A 17,804-nucleotide genomic window follows, 5' to 3' on the forward strand; every position below is an offset into this window, starting at 1 on the left:
AGTAGATTGGTGTATAAGCAGTACGGTTCGGGTGATGGATAGATTATCGATCTATTTGCAAGCTCTTATCAATGATGTTTGTCAGAAAACATCAAAATCGCAAAGGAAAGGCAAAGTCGGTCACCGTACAGATGCAGGGACTGCAGCATCCTCACCGATATTCCCAGGACATGCATTCATCCAGATCATGGGTTGCCCCACCCGGCCGCTAGAGCCAACGCTTAATCCAAAATCCGAAAAACCTGTGAAAAGTTGAGAGACAAGAACGTGTTGCTTTCTCGCTACATGATTGGTTCACTTCAACCTCATCTTTCAACAATGAAGGGGAACCACCAAGAGATTGAACGCGAGTCCAAATTTACATTCGAGACGAAATCCGCCAAGTTCTTCTTATGCACGACAGTAAAAAAGTTTTATCTGACAGATTCTTTCGATGGAAAATGTGCCGTCTTGGAAAGCTTGTGCTAGTGAAAACTCACCCAAATACTCAAGAGGGAAAATTATCACAACGACGACCATCCACAATAACAAAAGACCACTGCAAAATGATAGCTACAATATAAATTAATTATCTGGGGCACCCGCACATGGTCTTTGACTGCTCAGTGGGGGATAGTCACAATATGAATAATAGTACACAGCAGGTAAGTGGAGAAACATGCCGTTTCTCATCTTGACAGGAAGAATGACAACGATTTACTATAAGACCCCCCATGAACATTGGTTTTAAGCCAGGGTGTTGGATAATAGACCCGAGGAAGACTCAGGAAGTGCATGCTCTCACTGTTCAATCATGTCTCAAAGCAGACAACCTTAAAAGGCTACCGTGGCTGGCTCCGTGTTGTCCGATTTGGATATTTCGTTCAAGAACAAAGTGGGGGACGTGGCCTTAACGTTGACGGATTTATCAATCAATATCACAATTGATACCTATTATCTAGTTTAGACGTATAGGATCAACGACAAGCTACTGAACACAGCATCAGAACACCTGAATCCGTTTGAATCCAATTGTACACTTGCTACAAAGTATTTGGCATGACAGAACTTGACAAATTTCGGGGAATTTTCTTGGTATTGGTATTCCGGATCGAAGAAGATTATTTATGACGAACCAACTGGTTTTGGGAAGTACTTACTCTCCTACTGTGCCTATCTAGGTAAGCAACTTATGAATTACAAGCGAAAGTCACAGTAGCAATCTAGACCAACGACTAGCTGCTGCATCTCGAACCAAAAAAAAAAACAGTTACTACATTAGTTTTAACACTCGATAACCTTAAAGCGGGTTTAAACGGCGAGAATTGTTGGAATTTACTATACGAGCAAAGGCAATTTGTCGAGAAAGTCTGTTACTACCTACCCCATAAGTAAGGTTAGATCGCACTAGATGATGCATTCATTTATTTCATTCTCGGTTCTAAAATAATCGTCTCAACTCTCAAGTCTCAAGTGATCATAGGAAGGTACTGTACTTAGGTAGGTATCTTTAGCAAGCGACTTCTTTAGCTCAATTGATATTCGCATCACAACCCAATTAAACGTCATGCCCCTTCATTTTTGTTATGTACCTCCCTGTTCAATCCCATCTGAATTTTGATTAGATTGGCACGTGACTAGATGTATTGTGCGAATGGAAAATCGAAAAGAAAGATCTCTCAATTCAATCCATAATCAGTTTGCCCTCCAGTCTCGACAGATCAGACTGGAATGATCACGCCTGCCGAGGTGAGTAATGAGTATGTGGCAAATTCAAACGAGTTCCACTACCGCCCCAGCCATATAATAAATCCAACAACGAAACGACCAGAAGCAAAAGGACAAGTCAACTTGATCCGATAAAGATAAATCCACCAAAGGGACTAAGCCAATCCAAGTTACATTGATTTTCCTCGCTTTCTTCCCAAATCCCACCCGGAATTCGAAAAGGTCCACTTTAGCCCCGCCTGAAAGTTTGGAAGACCCACTTCGGAGGACTCCTACTTTATCCATTTTTTTCATGCTACCAATCTAGGATACTGACCTACCTGGTACATGAACATGGACCACCGTAGTGAAAAAAAAGGTAGGCTATGATCTAATTCCCTTATTTATTTCATCTCCCCCCAATTGCTCCTTTGCTTCCTTTCTCTTCATCGACAAATTTCTTCATTTCCCCCTTCATTGCCCAAGCAATAAGGGCTTCGTCGTCAAATTCCTCAAAACTCTCACTCTTTGGGGTATCAGTCGCCAATTCGCACAATGGCGAATCCTGTTCACACCCACGAACATCATAATCCTACCAACATGGGAATAATTGGTCTTCCTCATGGTCCGGAAACCGGTGATGACCATGTGTCGATATACGATCTGGGAGCTGATGAAGCTGTCTTCAACGAGTTTCTTTACCCCGATGATATTTTCACGGCAGAGCACGTTTATTGGGCAGATCTCAAATTGACAGACAAAATCTCCTTCATCACTAGAACTGAGGGGGCTGATGCAAAGAAAGAGATCAAGTCAATTTTGGCAATGATGAAAAAGGACCCCCTCAGTCCTGTCAGTTGGTATTTCAGCAATGCTGTTCTCCCTGGTGCTGGTTTGGGTCTTGAAGGGTATGTCAATTTACGTGATTCATATTTCCAATACTAATTATGTTTCCAGATACGTTCTCTTCTCTATCGGAAACTTGGGACCCCTCTTCTCAGCAGTCTGGCCGCAATGCTGGAAAACTTTCGAGGTTTGTAGCGAGCAATGGACTTATGCTGTCACTTACTTGGAAATTATTGGTATTATTGTTGGTCAAATCTTAGTCGGATACTTGGGTGACAAGATTGGCCGTCGTTGGGGTTTAATCCAAGATGCTGTCATCATGTTTCTTGGTCTCGTCATGCTCATCGCTTCTTGGGGTACTACTCTCAATGGTTGGGTTATTTGCTATGCCTGGTCATTGTTCTTCTACGGTATTGGTGTCGGTGGTGAATACCCAATGACAGCCACTGCTGCTATGGAAAGTGCCACTGCATCAAACCGCCAAACAACCAAAATGGACAGACTTCATCGTGGCCGCAAGGTAACCATGGCCTTCCTTATGCAAGGTTGGGGTCAATTCTTCAATCAAGCCATTCTCATCCTCTTGCTTCTCATTTTCCATCATGGAAGTGGAAACCCACCTTATTCCCAAGTCTCAGCACAATGGCTTTTCAGAGTCTCATTCGCTATCCCCGCTGTCGGTACTCTCTGGCTTGTCTACTACCGCATGTATAAGATGCCTCTCATCTCCAAGGGACTCGATATTGCTAAGAAGACCACAAACGTCACTGGATACGACAAGGAGTCTCTGAGCTTAACTGTCAAGCATTTCTCGGGTCGCCTAATTGCTACAGCCGGAGCCTGGTTTTGCAACGATGTCTTCTTTTACGGCAACAAACTTTTCCAGTCTCAATTCATCAAGGTCATCTCGCCAGGCTCAACTTCAATTATGGAAGGGTGGTTATGGAACCTGTGCAACGTCGGAGTATCTCTTGCCGGTTATTACTGCGCCTCGTTCCTCATCGACAACAAGCTCTATGGACGGAAGTGGATGCAACAAGTTGGATTTGCTTTAGATTTCATTCTTTTCGTCATCCCAGCTTTCCATTACGCCCATTATACTAGTATCGCGGGTATCAAGTCTTTCCAGGCCATGTACTTCTTGTCGTCCTTCTTCAACCAATTCGGTCCAAACAGTGTTACTTTCCTCGTCGCTGCAGAGGTTTTCCCAACACCTATCCGTGCCTCCGCACATGGATTTTCAGCAGCTGTTGGTAAATTGGGTGCTTTATTCGCATCCGTTCTTTACAATTTCATTACAACCCAGCAAAAGTTTTACATCGTCCCATGGTTCGGTCTTGCTGGTATGCTCCTTACCGCTGTCTTCCTTCCAGATACCACCGGTCTCGATCTCAAGGAACAGGAACGAAGATGGAAGTACATCAGATCCGGTAGGGAATCTGAATATCACGGTATTGCCATTCATCCAGCACATTTGTCCTTATGGGAAAGATGGATGAAGGCTGGAAAGAACTATGATCCTAAGTTGGATGCTGGAGACAAGATTCTTGAGATGCGCCAAGAATGGGAACTCAAACAAACCGAGAAGGGAAAGAATGAGGAGGATATTGCAACTTACGACGATGATTGGAGCCAGGAAATTCACCAATATTTCCGTTCTGATAACAGCCCGAGAAGAACTCGCGCCCCAACTCGTGTAGAACCGATTTCCGAATCTACGAGTGATGAAATTACGAGAGAGAAGTAGTTAGGTATCTGATGATTTCTTGGGTCTCTTACGGCGTTTTGGGTTGGTATTTGGACGGGAGATTCCCCCAGAAACTTGTACAACTTGATGTTGGAAAAGTTGTTTATTCATATAAATATTTACTCATAACGATCACACTGGCTTGCATGCCCTTGGTGGGACGAGATACATAGAACCTAATGATAAAGATTTGATCTTACAATGATTGTCGTCTGATGTAGAATTGAAGTGATTTATGTTTTCCCGGTTCAGATTTGACAAGCAAAATTGTCCTTGATCCAAGCTTGGCTAATAAAAGTCTGACATGCACACTTCTATAGTGTGTTTTAACCTGCAATTCAAACTCACATGCCATCATTTTGTTCATCGATGACATGTGAATTTGGGCCGGTGAGTGCACGGCCCCATCTGTGCCAATGACTTCAGATGAAATAGACCTTTTTCGACTTGACACAAACACGATTTGAAACTTAACAACCAGATGATAATTTTACATTCTTCTGCATCGACTGGACTCATGAAGATCAGTAATGTCATCGGGAACGCTTATTGCGGGATCTTAGCTTGATCATCTTTGATGCATGAGATGAATACATGCAGCCACAATCACGTATGGCCCCCAAAATCTCATGATAAGCGTTCGAAGTACCTCCTGTGTTTGCTTGGACATACATGAGGGCGTGTTCATCGAGATGGGTTGGTTGGTTTTACTGGCTTGTTGTATGTGTAAGCATGTAAGGCTCACATACCATCAGCGCTTCATCGAGTATCTGTTTGTGCGGCTCTGAGCTGCAAGGTTATACGTAACCTGGAAGATGGTTACATACCTAGGTAAGGTGGGCTTACATTGAGACTGCTCATGAGATGAGAAAATAATCGGAAGACTTCTTTTCCTTACCTTTGCTCTACAATTACTGTTCATACCTGATCAAAAACAATCAATCAATTAGAGCATATCGCTATATTTCTTTATACATGGTTTCCTTGCATCTCTAGGTACGTCAAAAATGGAGATTCGTCGTGGAACTGATTGGCATACGGATTCGGAAATATCAATGGTTCAGTTGAGACCGCTCAAGACTTCTCCCTCCACTAGAACCTCGATTGGCGATAATGAGGTTCAATCGCAGAATTCCGTGCCACAAAACAGCGCCGAAACATCACAAAGTGAGCCTGCTAGACTCAATGGCCGCCCGAAATCAGAGTTAGATGAATTACCTTTCACAGGAAGTCCCTCTCTAGGACAGAAGCCAAGAACTACAAAAGTCGAGTGAGAAAATTCTCTGCTCCAATAAATGTTTATGACTGACAGAATGACAGCATAATCGGAGTTCCTGCTATTGGAGGAGATCCACAGATGACATGGATGCCTGAAGCTAAATTCACACAGGATGGGCTCTTTCCACTTGATAATGATAGCGAGGTGAAGTCGGCATTTATGAGAATGACACCTGTATCACCAGCTTACTCGATGAAACATTTTCATAAAAGGAGACCTGCGTGGATTGTCCGCGATATTCGTAGTCGCAAGGAGCTGAGCATGGCTCGAGTTCTTTTGTATGACCATGGGTACCCGAAAGACGGCGATACATTGAAGCAATTAGCTAGTAGGCTTCTGGAAAGTGTCAGAAAGCTAAGGTCAATTGAGGTAGGAAGAGCATGGTATTGTTCGATACCTCAATTCGAATTGTTGCACCTATGAATTTACTATAAACCCTTGCCTAACATATACACAGGAGGAAAACCGTCCCCTTTTTTTCGTCTGTCACAGTACCGGGGGGCTAGTACTCAAAATAGCTCTAACCGATGCTCGAAGGCGCGGAGATCCAATTCTTCATGATTGTTATGGTGTCACTTTTTTTGGTATGTCCAAAAAGGAAGGCGATAAATGGCTTGCCCACTCATATAGCTAACGCAATCATAGCAACACCACACAGAGGCTCGAGTTATTTGTCGCAGCCAGGATTTTCTGGCAGTATCCGAACGATCATGGGTCTATCACGGGAACTCCCAATATCCATATCAAGTCAGCTGGAACTAGATCACCATTCTCTGAAGCAAATCGGGAAAGACTTTAAAGCTCTAGCCACGGAACTTAAAGTGTGGACCTTTTTCGAGACAATAGATTCAAACATTACCGGTCCAGATCAAGGTAAACCTTTTCATGCACCTATCACATCTATTAAATCCGCAATACTGAATCTACGTAACGAGAGTGTATATCCATTGGTGAGCACTCATACAAAGTGTGCTGCATTCGGCTCCGCAAATGGGCATACTAAAGAAGCTTATTTGGTGGCGCTAGCCGCTCTGGTCGAGCAGGCTTGTAAATTGAGTAAACTCACCCACTGTGAATTAAATCTTGAGCAAAGAGTGGAGGTAGAGATCAATGGTTTTTATGAAGGCTCTGCTACCATCCCAACTAACGAGCCCCCAATCAGAGTCTGGTCAACAAACAGATCTCTGCACGATTTTACACGAAATGGTCCGGCCAAGCTTTTGAAGGAACGAAGGGAAGAAGTATCAGCTGCCCCAATGGACGGACAATATTTACGTCACAATACCCGTGCTCAATATTTGCCTATGGATAAGATGACTTCTGATGCCAAGATCAAGGGTCACGCATTTATTCCTAAATCAACATCGAAATTGAACCCTTTTAAGAGAGGTTCAAGCCCTTCTCCCCAGACTCGAAGAGCGACAAAGATCAAAGCCAAAGGATCGCCAGATGTCAGTGAGAGTAAAAAAATAGGACCGGTTCCGTCTCCGCCTACTTTGGTAAATATTACTTTTACACAAATCGGGGAAATGAAACTGATCATTGATATAGATAATGACCTCCGATGTGGATGACAATGTAGGTATAGTTACAGAACTGTGGGCGCCTATAAAACTGCGCGATTCACTCCCAACCGCGCAATCAAGATCAAGCGATCCTGATGTTGCCAATGCCACATCTCGTATATCGTTCAAACAACACAAATTATCTATTGACCATAAATTGAGCATTACATAGGGATTACAGCCATCTATTCGAAAGTCGCGAACCGAGAACGACGAAACAGCAACCAGGCCCGAGCCTCCCCGGAGGTACAGCGAATCTCTGACGGCTCAGAGTTCTTTCTTGAGTCCACATCGTGCCAGTCTTCATCAAGAGAAATCCTCGTCATCTGCAGGACGTGAAGAAATTGAAATTGTTCTCACTCCCAGCGTACCTCCTTTACTGTACCCTAATTTCTCGAACCTCAAGCTTACATGGATACATGTACCGTTCAACAATCCTACCTGGGTCCCAGTAAGCTCTGAATTTTCCTGTTTATCTCTTTCTACTAACTGAAAAGGATGTTCTTGAAAGAATATCGAACGAAAAGGGGCCAGATGTCCACAGTAAAATGTTAGATCACGAGCACTGGCATTCAAAACAAGTACGTGGAAGGCACCAAGAACATCATCATGCTTGTTTCTTAAAGCCTTATTGTTCTTTTTTCCGTTTAGAAAGTGGTAAGTCTATTCTCCCATGCTAAACACGTCTACTTACGAACGTTTGAATCAGTATCACCTTTAGCATCCCCTAAAATTGGCATTGGATCTTTTGACATGAATCATGTTCAAATGTGCTTGCTTATATTTGCCCTATCTTCACTTTGATACCTATAAGGTCCTTGTGAAAAGGAGAGATTTCGTTAAACAACGAATCGAGCAAGGTCGATCGAGACCTGTTCCTCAACAAGTGTCAAAGCTTGACTCACAAGAGATTCAAGTCCTCTGGCAGTATCTGGGACACGACCCTCCAGTAAATGCTCGGCGTACACTAGATCAATTTGGATATCCGAGTCTTCTCGATACAAGGGCGAGAGATGATGATCAGATGCTGTATAAGATGACCAAAGAGCGGCATACCAAGTCAAACGGTACAACAAATAATACTGCTGACGGACAGAGCAATGTAGCTCGGATGATGAGACCAGCTCAGGGAAATGATAAGGAAGATGCAGTTGATGAAAAAAGTGACGATTCCGACAACCCAAGCGATAGAGATGCGATGTCTGATGGCGACGTTCTAGATGGGAATGTTCTTATGGTTGATCAGCTCTGGTTATGGGTCATTGATGGTATGTACATTTGAGGGGCAAAACTTCAAAGACTAAATGTGGCGATTAGGGTCTGTTGTTACCTTCTTCTCTGGTGTAAGATACTTTCACACTAATTTCGTTGATGTATCAAGCATTTAGCTAATTTCAACCTAGAGAGCTGGACTGAAAACGGATGGAAGGCTATTTCAACAAGCCGATCTTCGAGACAGCATTTTTAACGAAGTCAACGCTGATCTTACTTCTCGCTGTGAAAATGCCTATGACCTTGCAGCTCGTGAGCAATTTTTCTTCTGTTTTAATATTCCCTAAAATCTAATTTTACCTGAACGTTTGATATCTTACAAGCTCTTTTTGTTTTAAGCAGCTTCATCTCCCTTGCTACTTGCCCAGGAGATTATAGTTCATGATTAGGCAATTACTGACCCGCAAACGCTTCAGTGGTCGCCCTTCATGCAGTCACTATCTTGTTTGAACGAACTTCGCATCCTAACCTGGAAGTCTTTCGAATATTTGAAGAGGCAATCAGTATTCTGGCAAGTCTCCTCGTGAATGACTTTACTCTTCTATCTCTAATTAGGCAATCAGACAGAAAAAATGACAACATCCTTCAAAGATTTCCGTGCACGAGGTTTTCGGGCAAAAGCAGATGATAATGACGACCTTAGGACCAGCTCTATTCGTGCTAAGCATGCACGTGAAGGGAAGATCGCGGAGGAGCAAAATCGTGAAAACACATCCGCTCTTCTGGAACTCAGAGATATCGAAGATGAGCTGAATACTTTAAAGACCCTGTTCAACAGTCAAATGACAGAGATTAGAATCATGTTAGATGTTTACGAGAAGCGAGAGTTGACTAAGAATGGGCTGATATTCTTGAGGAATGCTGAAGAGTATCTTGAGGAATGTACTCAGCATGTAGAAAAAATGACGGAAAACGCAAAGAATACTAGAGATGATGTATGGCTGCTCCCCTTTATCGAAGAACAACCACTGAGACAATACAGTTTGACAAGCTGCTCGGTATGATACAGAGACAAGCACAGGTAGGTGGGATACCGCAGCTATCTGATCAAAGGTACTAATTATTGATACAGGTGGATGAGGTACGTCTGGCAAGATACCAGGCTGATCTTGCCAGTGCGCAGAGCAGATCTGTTATGATATTTACGGTGAGTTTATCTATATATTCGTGATGAGCTGAGTTAATTTGTATTGAAAATAGGTCTTCACAGTTATCTTTGTATGCTATTAACAGTAACATCCATAATCTCTGAACTAACCTCTTGCCATTAGCTGCCATTGAGTTTCTTCACAGGCCTTTTTGGGATGAACGTCCGGTGGGTTCTTCTTTCTCTCTCAACTCCTGCTTTTGCGATATTATAGGCTGACATCACATCAGAGAGTGGGGTGGCAGTGATTACCTTCCTCTTCGCACTGTAGGCTTAATCGCAAGTATGGAAAATTTCCCCCACTTGTTCCAAAAGATAGAATTAACATAATACCACCCCAACAGTCCCGACATCCTCTGCCCTTATAACGCTTGCACTCATCATCGCCTGGAGCATCCGTATTCGTCAGCTCTTTAATTATATTGGGAAAAAGCTTTCGCATATCTACACTAGTATATACGAACATGTCAACAAAGCCATCGACGGAATTCTTGAGACCGAGAAGGACTCTGGAAAGAAAAGCAAGTTGAAAGGACTAAGGCAAAGGAAAAAGAAGAGAAAATCGGAAAAGGAGCAGACGAGACTGCATGATGAAGATTGGGATTTCTGGGAAAGTCATAAAGAGCGTAGGGAGAAGGAGTATAAGATACCGAACAAAAATCGGAGGAATGGGCTCAGTATAGAGAGTAGTATTGAGTGAAAGCGATGATTAATTCATAAATTTTTATCTATATTTTATATGCTATCGTTGTAGACGAAATGATTTATTGAAACAGGAAGTACTCTCATTGCGCGAGTCTTCTAAATAGTCTTTACTAATAGAGTAAGAAACTTGTATTTTCTTGAATTATTCGAGCGATGTCTATTACTCTATTATTATTATTAATATATAAGAATTGAATAATAGATTAAAGATTATTATATAATATTTAACGAAATGAAATATAAAGAAAAGTTTTATTATTTTATTAAATAAATTTTTTATAATAAAAAGATGTTATAAAAAAGTTATAGAAATAATTTTATTAGAAAAAGATATAGAAATTATAGCATGCTAGCTATGCACTAGGGGCATAGCTTACGTAACAGACGTAGCCGATACATTTAAGTAGCTTAGCTTTAGCTTAATAACAACTCAGCTTTTATAACCCAATCCTCTCTATGCCTATTAGAAATAAATTAAGTTTTTTTAATAAGTTTTTCTAATAAGTTTTTCTAATAAGTTTTTCTAATAAGTTTTTCTAATAAGTTTTTCTAATAAGTTTTTCTAATAAGTTTTTCTAATAAGTTTTTCTAATAAGTTTTTTTAATAAGTTTTTCTAATAAGTTTTTCTAATAAGTTTTTCTAATAAGTTTTTTTAATAAGTTTTTCTAATAAGTCTTTCTAATAAGTTTTTCTAATAAGTTTTTTTAATAAGTTTTTCTAATAAGTTTTTCTAATAAGTTTTTCTAATAAGTTTTTCTAATAAGTTTTTTCAATAAGTTTTTCTAATAAGTTTTTTCAATAAGTTTTTTTCAATAAAAGTTTATTTAGATATAATTAATAGTATATTTATTTACTTAATAATAAGAGTATAATAATACTATATCTATTAACTATATATTAATTATTAATTATATATTCAATAAGTAAACTAATATAATAGAATATTAGAGTAATAGTTAATTCGAGTCTATTAGAACATTCAATACTTATATTCTTATTATTCTAATAAAATTCTATCAAATCTTCTTAACTTTATTTCTTTATATTAAAACTCAATTTTATCTAGCTTCGGGCTTAATTATTACTTACCTTGAGTATTTATTCAACGCTAGTAATTCGCTATCATATACTATATCCTCTGATTTATAATATTCCCTACTATATACGAGAATGATTAAAGATAGTAATATATTGAAAAGCTTCTACTTTTGAAGAAACTTACTTTTCAATATAATATTATATAGCCTTGAATTAGATGAGCTCAAGTGTATAAACAAGAGAATTCATTCAAAGGAATTCATTTCAAAGGATTCACTTTAATATAATAGCAATTGTATTAAGGTTATTAGGTGAAAGCGAAGGAGACTAGCTCTTTTAGTAATACCTATATAAAGCCTACTATTTTCCTCATTTAGCTAGCTCTTTAGATTGAATATAAATAGATATTTAGGGGCCTATATATAGTGGGAACCACATCTTCTGTATCTCTCTCAAATCAATACTAATTAGTGATATTACAAATTACTTACTTATTCGAAATACCTTTTCACTTTTACTTCTTTTACTTCCCGTTGTTAGTATTATAATATTCCGGGTAAGCGTTAGTATTAGCTTTAAACAAATCGGTAAGAAATCCGAAATTAATAAAAAACCCGATACTGGCAAGAAACTGGTTCCATTCGATCAATCTACTGGTATAGGAGGATATATCGATATAATAATCGATAGTATTGATTTTCTACAAGAAACTAAGGATTTGGAATTCAAAGAAAAACTTCAGGATTATACTTTTTCAAAGAATCTCAATAAAGTTAGGTAGTTCTATAAAGGATATGTATTCAGGTTGAGAACAAAGTATTATATCGATAAATACTTTCTTTTTAGGAAAACTGTGTATTTGAATATAGGGGTTAAGTCGGGTACCCTACTTTCGGGCCACCCCCCTTTTGGGCCACTTTTTATACCAAAAATACACCAAAAATGGAATTTATAACTTTCTTATTTATGGATAGAATTTAATGAAAATTTGTACATATATAATTTGAATCGATTTAAGCTTATTCTGAAATTTTTAGATTTTTAGGATTTTTCTGTATTGAGAACTAGAGCTTCAAAACATCGATTTTTTAATTTGTATGAGAATTACATACAAATTTAGAAATTTTATAAAATCTTTAATAACTTTTTAACAACAACTATTAAAAGAAAACGATATATATTTTTAAGATATTTAAACTTGAATCTATATAGAAATTCAAAAAAAAATTCAAAAAAATTAACAGATATAGAAATATAGTATACGGTGAGTTTAGAGTCATATAAATAATCCCTGTCATTTTGAGGGTACCTCTATAAATATTTATTTATAATAGATTTTCTATTTTTTCTGAATCTATTAGATTGAATATGCTATAAATTTATAATAAAATTTTACAATTTATTTTTAGCAATTTTTATTAGAAAGTTATTAAAGATTTTCTAGAATTTCTAAATTTGTATGGGATTCCCATAAAAATTAAAAAATCGATGTTTTGAAGCTCTAGTTCTCAATACAGAAAAATCCTAAAAATCTAAAAATTTCAGAATAAGCTTAAATCGATTCAAATTATATATGTACAAATTTTCATTAAATTCTATCCATAAATAAGAAAGTTATAAATTCCATTTTTGGTGTATTTTTGGTATAAAAAGTGGCCCAAAAGGGGGGTGGCCCGAAAGTAGGGTACTCGACTTATTGATATATTTCTTTAAAATACAATTACATCCAATTTCAAATGTGTTTACAAAAATATATTAAGGAATATTGATAAACTAATATTATATAATTTTTGTATAGTCTTGTAATGCTATGGAGTTTATATTGATATCAATATAAATATCGAAAATACTCTTGTGGAAATATTTGCTTATAATAAATATTACGATTAGATTGTAAATCAATTTCTGGAATATTAGTTTATTGAAATATAACTATTTGTATTAATGAAATAAACTCACCTCCTTATCGGACTCAATTTGAAATTATAAGTCGAATCTTTTGAATCTAAAGATGGTGATATAACTAATTAATTAACTTTACTAAAACCTAGCAAAGTTGTATTAATCTTTTCTTTTGATATAATAAAAGAATCAGTTTCATTCTAATCTCCATTTCAATCTGGGGATATATGAAATATATCTTTATTAGATTCTAGGATTTCATTGATCGATACTTCTGCAAGATCATTTAATGATAATGATGGTTCAGATGATAATAATGATAATAGTAATTGGAATGATGGTTGAGATAGTAATGGTAGTAGAGATAATAGAGGTAGTAGTAAAGATAGTAGTAGAGATAATAGTAGAGGTAATGGAAATAGGGATTATTTTGATTATTCCAATTGCTAGGAAAATAATTAATACAATCAGAATCGTTGCTTTATTAATTTCTTTAAGATTTATAGAGATAATAATAAATATAAGGGTATTGATGATTCTTTTGATTAATACAAATAAGATTGATATCAAGGTAATGAAGTGGATAGAATGGGATTAAGGGAAGGAAGGGATTGGTTTTGCTAGTAAGAGGTTAGGGATTTTAATTGGTAGATAAAGGATATTTATGATTTCACGAATTTCTTTTTAGTTATTATATTTGAAGCTATAAAAGAGAATTCCGAATATATAAACAAGAGAATTCATTCAAAGGAATTTATTTCAAAGGATTCATTTCAATACAATAGCAATTGTATTAAGATTATTAGATAAAAGCAAAGGAGACTAGCTTTTTTAATAATGCCTATATAAGGTCTACTATTTCCCTTATTTAGCTAGCTCCTTAGATTGAATACAAATAGACATTTAGGGGCCTATATATAGTGGGAATCACGTCTTCTGTATCTCTCTCAAACCAACATCAAGTGTATAATAAACAATTTCTTAAACTAGTTAAATAGCTAGATTTTAGCTATTTTAAGCTAGGTTTCATAGCAAGACGGAGGACAGATTCTATAACTTTACAATAACTTTTTCTTAGAGTTTTTTTAAAATACAAACAAAGAATTGCGTTCTAGTTGTCATAAGCTAGAGTCCGAGGGATGAAAGAGTGAAACCGTGGAACCGTCTTCAAATTTTGAGGTGAGAGTAACTCGCCGTATAATAATATATTAGTATACATTCAACCTTCAGACTATTTTTCATGCGAATGTCTAAATAAAAGTACTGAGCTTGGAATATTATATTTCAAAGCTATATGATCATAATTAAAAAAGAAATTTTGTGAAAAGTTGAAAGCGTTTTAATCAATTTGCAGTCTTTGATCGTCCTTGTCTGTATCTCCACGAAGAAAGACGATATCTTAATCCTCATCAGCGTACTCATAGTACATTCCACCTTCCGGAATCGCAATATACGCGCTTCTTTCCCAATCTTCCAAATTGGAGAAGTAGTGACTACATGCTTCATTAACACATACACAAGCTTCATCCTGAACATTGATAAATCTTCCACATCGACAGAACGGGTTCATCATATCATTTTCCAGTAGGGGCAGTGATACAAATCCAAGCGGGATGCCATCTAAGAGGGAACGCATGTCGAAATTACTTGATAGCCAGCTATCCCCCTCTTCCAGTCGGCGGTAAGTTAGTAATTCGGTTTGTACAGCTGCCCACAGTTTTCCTACAACATCGCTTCGTCCATAGAAGTTATTGTTCGGTTCGTCGTGGTCGCATACTGGAGAATGTGTTTCCGTCTCCGCTTCATTTTCATCTCTATCCCCACTTCGTTCATTCATGTCGACGTCACTATCACTGCCATACTCTAGAAAAGCCGAGAAATCGTCGCCGCGATTCATAGGGTTCAAACTTGAACGCGTTGTGACTTCGCTGGATCTTCTTTCATTCCCAGCGTAGCGTAAAACACTGCAAAAGACGCTCCATCCCAATCTTGCATCGGAAGTCCATGATGACATAAGTGTGCTGGGGATCTTATCCGCAATATCAATTGGCTCAAGAAGTTCATGGCTGCATTCATCTGCGTTATCTTGACCTCTAAGCGCTTTCATCGAGATAGCTGCCCGATCAAGAGGATTTGCACCATTTGCTAAAAAACACACCAGAACTGCAAGTATACCAAAAAGATTCTCGTCTTCGCACCCACTTTGTGCAAGATGAAAAGCTACCAGAACAAGTGAGTGGAGGGGTAATAGCTGGAGTTTGTGTCCACACTTTTGACAGTGTTTCATAAAAAGCCCGCTTGGTGTACCAATTTTAGGGGCGTATGATGGTCCAAAAATACGGCCGATGCAGTGACAAATGGTTTGGACGGAGGTATGACAGAACATGTGCTTCCAACCGATTGGGATGGAAGCATTCCCTTCAGCTAAGTGAGAGCGGACGCACGGTGAATCGGCATCCCATCTCCCACAAATGTCAACTTCTTCTCCCGACCAATGATTCAAGTCTTTGAAAGAATCGTCCACAGTGACTGGTGGGCAAGACGTATGTGATTTCAGGATTGCCATCATGAGATTATCCAAGACTGTGTGGCCACGATCGTTGATAAAGAGCTTGCGTACAGAGTTGCAAATGCCCATCTGATTCACCAATGCGTCGAGAATAATGCAACATGTCTTAGACCCATCTAAAAAGCTGGTCGCTAGATGTAAAGGGTATAAATTACTATTCTGTATTACTGTAGTTTCGATTCTGGGCAAAATCTTCCAAAAGAGCTTCGGATTCCTGGTCATGATGGCGAAACCAAAACACTCCATCAATAAAGCAGAAGATGAAGTTTTCGCAGCTTCTGTCAATGATGTGGTAGTGATAGGCAGATCAGAGGCGCAAATATTACTGAAGAGATTATTTTTCAACGCAGCTTTCAGCTTTCTCGCAAAGTTGGTGGGATTGCGATTGGCTTGCCATCTCTTCCAAGTATCAGGGTCACGGGTATCCAAATCTCCATTCTCCCAGTCTTCACTTTCTGGCTCTCCACTCTCCGAGTCTTCGCTGTCGCTCAAGCCCTCTGAGTAGACAGAACCAGGACTCGATATTCCTGAGTAATAGACACCGATGTTTGCATGAATGGCCCACCGGCATAATTGAGCTGGATGGCGGTTTGAATCCGATGATTCACCAATGACATCAATAGCAGCGCTACTCCTAGGGGTTGCTGGTATCTCTCCATTGAAGTTTGGCGTATTTGACAAGGATGGTGATACTTTATCTCGATAGCGATCAAATTCGAGAATATCTGACGTCCAGTTTCTTGGCCCAACGCCCCAATACTTGGCTGTCTTGAAGGAGAATAGCCAAAATTGATAAAGCCATGTTGTTAGTGTCCTAAGATAATGTTAGATAAAGCTACTATTTATGTGGGCCATATGTAGCCTGTTGCAATATGTGCCTTACATGTTCTCTCGTTTGCCCATACGCTGTAAAAGCTTTTCGTGATCACCACCAAGAAAAAGATCCGTTCTTTCGCGCTGAAATTTTCCTCTTAATACAAGCACAGTAGGAGATGGCGCATCTGACAGAGATGGGCCGTTAATAAAAGGACTGCCTCCGATCCTGTTGGCACTTGGACTGACTACAGAGATGTCACTTGGCGTCGAGTCTGTTGTCCAGTATGGGGATCGATGATTGGCTGCTGCAGATGTTGACGACGAGAATGCACGATATGGTAAGTTCCAACGTATGAAACTAGCAACAGTATCAGTAATCAATGATTAATGTAGTAAACGTGTTTAAATATTACGTATTTCCGCCTGAGTATAGTACTGCCATGTTTTTATTGTGTGTCCTCTCTAGCTCAACTATGTGTCGACGAAGTCGCTTCTTGTCTATCTCACCTCCTTTGTATTTAATAACAGTAGTAGATGTGCTATCATCCCGGACGCGTTTTCCGAGGGCAGTGACGGCAGCTTCCTTTTTTTCTTTAGGGACGGACTTTGTCAAGTTCCATTTCTTCAGATAGTACTTGTACTGGTGTTCACTGTGAATACATAGTCAGTATGAAGTGCCTAGCCCATTCATGGTGAGTAGTCTTCACTTACAGAGCCGAGAATTTGTAATCTTCTTTCATTATTCTAGCAACGTCTGTTACGTTACGATTGTTATCGACGTATAAGGAACGTATTGTGGGCTGAAATAGATCCCATCTTTTGGCATAAGGAACGCTAAGGAAGTAAGGGTCGAGTTCTTGCGATATGCTCGAAGCCATGAGTAAGAGAAAATGATGTGTTCAATACAGATCCTTAAGACTATTATCAAATATGCGAGGGGAAATTGTCTGTTTATATAGAGAACTCACAAGGCTGAATGCTACCATATCAATGCTCGAAAGGATGAAGTACATGAGAAAGTTTCGCTAGTCATTAAAAAAGCATGTGGAAGCTTGCTTAGGTATTGCCAGTGGCGTCTTTAGCTAGCCGATGGTGGGAGCACCACGTCTGCCGACTGTGCATTCGGTGAGTGGGCGGGTAATAGAACAATAAAGCAATGGCCAATGGGAATCTATCAGAACGTTACATACTCACACCCACTTATGAACAGCCTCAGGGGCATTGATATGCA

The 17,804-nt window shown here is 38.9% G+C and overlaps 3 protein-coding genes across 3 annotated transcripts; 2 read left to right on the plus strand and 1 right to left on the minus strand.

The window, feature by feature from the left end:
• Positions 1–2,058: 2,058 nt before the first annotated feature.
• EAE98_000360 (uncharacterized protein) lies at positions 2,059–4,481 on the plus strand. Its single transcript, XM_038947978.1, has 2 exons — positions 2,059–2,594; positions 2,644–4,481. The coding sequence occupies exons 1-2, from the start codon at positions 2,242–2,244 to the stop codon at positions 4,277–4,279; spliced, it is 1,989 nt and encodes a 662-aa protein (XP_038815655.1). The 5' UTR covers positions 2,059–2,241; the 3' UTR covers positions 4,280–4,481.
• An 805-nt stretch (positions 4,482–5,286) lies between these two features.
• Positions 5,287–10,242, plus strand: EAE98_000361 (uncharacterized protein; the record flags this gene model as incomplete). Its single annotated transcript, XM_038947979.1, has 19 exons — positions 5,287–5,549; positions 5,600–5,927; positions 6,016–6,142; positions 6,204–7,057; positions 7,110–7,136; positions 7,296–7,574; positions 7,621–7,780; positions 7,833–7,885; positions 7,938–8,391; positions 8,441–8,466; positions 8,527–8,647; positions 8,812–8,910; positions 8,963–9,330; positions 9,378–9,416; positions 9,468–9,542; positions 9,596–9,613; positions 9,667–9,710; positions 9,773–9,825; positions 9,887–10,242. 19 exons carry the CDS (start codon positions 5,287–5,289, stop codon positions 10,240–10,242), a joined length of 3,744 nt encoding a protein of 1,247 aa, XP_038815656.1.
• Positions 10,243–14,587: 4,345 nt separating this feature from the next.
• Positions 14,588–17,451, minus strand: EAE98_000362 (uncharacterized protein; the record flags this gene model as incomplete). The annotated part of the gene is made up of 4 exons (XM_038947980.1): positions 14,588–16,571; positions 16,641–16,931; positions 16,987–17,223; positions 17,285–17,451. The coding sequence occupies 4 exons, from the start codon at positions 17,449–17,451 to the stop codon at positions 14,588–14,590; spliced, it is 2,679 nt and encodes an 892-aa protein (XP_038815657.1).
• Between the last annotated feature and the right edge of the window lie 353 nt (positions 17,452–17,804).

Source organism: Botrytis deweyae, assembly GCF_014898535.1.
Source record: "Botrytis deweyae strain B1 chromosome Unknown BDEW_001, whole genome shotgun sequence".
In the NCBI taxonomy this organism is placed as follows: Eukaryota; Fungi; Ascomycota; class Leotiomycetes; order Helotiales; family Sclerotiniaceae; genus Botrytis; species Botrytis deweyae.

Bases quoted from the DNA above. Each gene is read 5' to 3' on its own strand.
- EAE98_000360 (XM_038947978.1), top strand. From the start codon at position 2,242: ATGGCGAATCCTGTTCACACCCACGAACATCATAATCCTACCAACATG. The intron at 2,595-2,643 runs GTATGTCAATTT...TTATGTTTCCAG, and splicing joins GCTGGTTTGGGTCTTGAAGG to ATACGTTCTCTTCTCTATCG.